This window comes from Acanthisitta chloris, unplaced genomic scaffold (assembly GCF_000695815.1).
Source record: "Acanthisitta chloris isolate BGI_N310 unplaced genomic scaffold, ASM69581v1 scaffold38456, whole genome shotgun sequence".
Lineage (NCBI taxonomy): Eukaryota > Metazoa > Chordata > Aves > Passeriformes > Acanthisittidae > Acanthisitta > Acanthisitta chloris.
In genome coordinates this window covers 2608-5988 of record NW_008679316.1, presented here as the reverse complement: position 1 = coordinate 5988, position 3381 = coordinate 2608, and the positions used below count along the sequence as shown (strand labels likewise).

General features: G+C 48.8%; 2 protein-coding genes across 2 annotated transcripts in view; one reads left to right on the top strand and one right to left on the bottom strand.

The window, feature by feature from the left end:
- Positions 1-38: 38 nt before the first annotated feature.
- On the top strand, positions 39-1734 carry EMG1 (EMG1 N1-specific pseudouridine methyltransferase; the record flags this gene model as incomplete). The annotated part of the gene is made up of 5 exons (XM_009077242.1): positions 39-137; positions 427-568; positions 927-985; positions 1164-1313; positions 1621-1734. Coding segments are annotated over 5 exons (564 nt in total), but the record flags the coding sequence as incomplete, so codon positions are not given.
- A 546-nt stretch (positions 1735-2280) lies between these two features.
- LPCAT3 (lysophosphatidylcholine acyltransferase 3) overlaps positions 2281-3381 on the bottom strand; it is a gene marked incomplete at its 5' end in the record, with an annotated part of 3405 nt that continues 2304 nt past the window's right edge. Inside the window, 3 exons of the mRNA XM_009077241.1 lie at positions 2281-2502; positions 2635-2761; positions 2881-3039. Coding sequence (XP_009075489.1) covers positions 2645-2761; positions 2881-3039 — 276 coding nt within the window. The remainder of the gene's footprint in view (positions 2503-2634; positions 2762-2880; positions 3040-3381) is intronic.

The following is a 3381-nucleotide window of genomic DNA, read 5'->3' as shown; positions in this document are numbered from 1 at the left end:
CCCTCCTTGCCCACCTGTCCGTGCTTTGGCCGTAGGTGGGGAAGACGTTCGAGCTCCTCAATTGTGACAAGCACAAGGCGCTGCTGCTGCGGAACGGCCGAGACCCCGCGGAGGTGCGGCCCGACATCACCCACCAGGTACCTACTGGATCCTGCCTGGGCCGTCGGCAGTCAGCTTGGGGACACGGCCCCTCGGGTCCGGGCTCCGTCTGTGCCCCTGGAGCCCAGGACCGCGTTTGGCCTCACACGCAATGCCTGTGGCTTGTAAGTTTAGTTGCTGTTTGGGTATGAGCCTACAGTCTTGGCATTACAGCAGAATTCTCATAGTCACGTGAGCTTTCAGCCTCTGTATCAGCCCCTTCTGCACTCGTGGGGCCTAACCATCGGTTTATCCCCACGAATCCTCTCTTTCGCTTTCCTATTTCAGAGTCTACTTATGCTCATGGACAGCCCCCTGAACCGGGCTGGTCTCCTGCAGGTTTACATCCATACCCAGAAGAATGTGCTAATTGAAGTCAATCCCCAAACCAGAATCCCAAGAACTTTTGATCGATTCTGTGGTCTTATGGGTAAGTTATTTGAGATTTATACCAGCCACAGAATAATGTAGGAAGGTGGTGGTTGGGAGTGGAAGAACTTTGGGAAAAGCCTGAAGGTTTCACCAACCTTAAAACTGTGAAAGTGAGGAAAGAGCAGAGAAATTGAAGTGTGTTCTGTGATGTCCCAGGATGCGCACTCCAGCCCTGTGCTTCTGAGCACAGTGGGGAGTGTCTGTAGCAGAACAGCTTGCTGATCAGTATTAGGGCTGCTTCAGGCAATGCTATGAGCTCTAAACTTTGTGTGTACCTCAGCTCTGATCACCAAGCAGAGGAGGGGATTCTTCCAGCAAAAGAACAGACAGCTTAAGTCATTTTCTTCTCTTGTCAGTTCAGTTGCTGCATAAGCTCAGCGTTCGAGCCGCTGATGGGCCTCAGAAGCTGTTGAAGGTAAACACTTTTTAACTGTTCACAGCATACTACATCTATATCCTACAGAATGAAGCCCCCTAGGAGGAATTTCTTAGGGGTTCATTTTGGTTTGGTTTGTTCTTTTAGCAAACAATGGACCTAGCTATGTGCAGGGTCTGTTACTTCTATGCCGTTACTGACTCTCTGCTTTCTGCAGGTCATTAAAAACCCAGTCAGTGACCACCTCCCCGTGGGCTGTATGAAGATTGGCACCTCCTTTTCGGTGCCAAAGGTGTCAGATTTGCGTGAATTGGTCCCTGCAGAGGAACCAGTTGCCATTGTGGTGGGAGCTTTTGCCCATGGTTCAGTAAGTGTGTTCATCCCTTACTTGGAGTTGTAAAAATCTTTATCAAGTCTTGTTCTGAGTGTGGAGGTTTTATCTGCCTTTTCTTAGCTTGCGTCCCCCTGCCCAGTCCCCCACCCTGGTAGGCTTGTCAAAAAAAGGCCCAGTACTGCAACACTTGGGCCTTTTTTCTCTCCCAAGAGAGGGCATTAGTGAGGGCTGGCAGTTGTCCTGCTGGAGAAATACTGAGCCTCTCCAGCTAATGGAGGTAGATAGGGCTCACTGAAAACTTGCAGCTTGATTGTTTTGGTTTTTTCCTCTCTTCCCCCAGGTCAATGTTGACTATACAGAGAAGATGGTCTCTATCAGCAACTACCCCCTCTCTGCTGCTCTGACGTGTGCCAAAATTACTACTGCCTTTGAGGAGGTCTGGGGAGTAGTATGAGCTTCTGCTGCTACTGTTGTCTTGTATACAGTGGACTTAAATACATTATATCCCAACATTCTGGGAAGGTTCTTTTAGTTGGGTGTGGACCTGGTGCAACTCTGGGCTCTTGGAAAGGAAAAGGCTTCAACTCCATCCTTGTAGCGTCTGGAGCAATCAGACTTTAAATGGACTTGCCCCACTGATTCTTTTTTCCTCCTATTAAAGATAACTTTTGATAAGAAGTGCTTGTGAATTTTACTTTCCCACATTTCATCCGTGGGCAGGCTCAATCCCTGAACAGCAGGGACTTGGCCCCAATTTGTCATGGAGCTTAGACTCTCAGCTGTGCCCTGCTCACCCGCTCAGTCCTGTGGAATTGCCTTGCTCAGTTCACACTCCCACACCAAGGCACCCGAGAGGAAAGGAGCTGAAGCCTGCGTGAAAAAGACCAGGAGCAATTTTTATCTTAAGATGACAAACGTAGAAAAGTCAGATTGTGGCTCCAATCCAGCGCAGCGCCTGCCGTGAGCGTGGTACAATCATCTGGTATCAGCGGAGAGACGCGAGTGCTGGCCGCAGGGCGGCACCAATAAGGCAACAGACAGAAGGTGGAGGGGCTCAAGGAGGCTTACTCTGATCCCCTCCTGTCGGGTCTCTGACCCTGTGCTTTCCCTTTCCCCCTCCTCGCATTGATAAAAAGTCATACTTCAACACAGCAAACTTGGCAGGTGATGCTTTGCTTCCGGAGTGTTAAATCAACTCCTACAAATGCACAGGTGGTACAATCTGGAAAAGAGAGAAGTGCTATATTTGTTTCAGTTGAGTTCATGTTTGCCTTTCATCTTGGGCTGTCACACTGCTGCTCCACTTCACCTTCTAGTCCAAGCGTGGGATTCTCTCTGCCTAGCACAGCCTTACCTTTTGGCTGTTACTCTGTTCTTTTTAGCTTTTCTTTTCGTGGCACAAGTACTCTGCGAATGTAAGGCAACACCAATAGTAGGGTGAAGAACAACACGTGGCCAAAGAAATAAATAGACCTGTACACCTGTAAGGAGAAAGGCAGGGTTGAGGATCAGCAAGCAGCTTTGGGCCAGGCCAAGAACCTGGGAGAGAAGATGGAAGGAAAAGGGTTGACTGCAGGGCTTGTCTGTGGCTACTAAATACCTTCATCCATTTGTCCCAGGTGAAAAGGCAAAATGGCACCAGGGAGTAACCCATAAACATCCAGTGGTTAGCCTGCTGCAGCACGTAGAAGATGGGCCGCAAGACAGTAATGGAGGCCAAAGTGCTGAGGGGAGGGCTGTCCCGAACAAGGTTTATCACCTAATTTAAAGATAAAACCAAAATCCTCATCAGCTGGGTGTCCAGGGACTGTGTGTGCAGGCTCTGGGGACAAAGTTCTCTAGCCAGCTGTGTAAAATGAATTTTAGTAAGCAGCTAGTCTAAAAATAGTAGCTGAATAACCCATCCTGCCCAAAGTTCTAACTGAGAAAATAAATTTTAATAAGGAATATTTTTCTCTCAGTACTGGGAGATTAGCAGAGGCATTCAGCGCAAGTGCTTGTCCTCCGGTCTTTCCAGCTGCCAAGCACTTCAGCTGCCCTGTGCTCATATGCCAAGTGCTCCACTTTTCTTCCTGACAGCTTCTACAAGACATTTACAGTT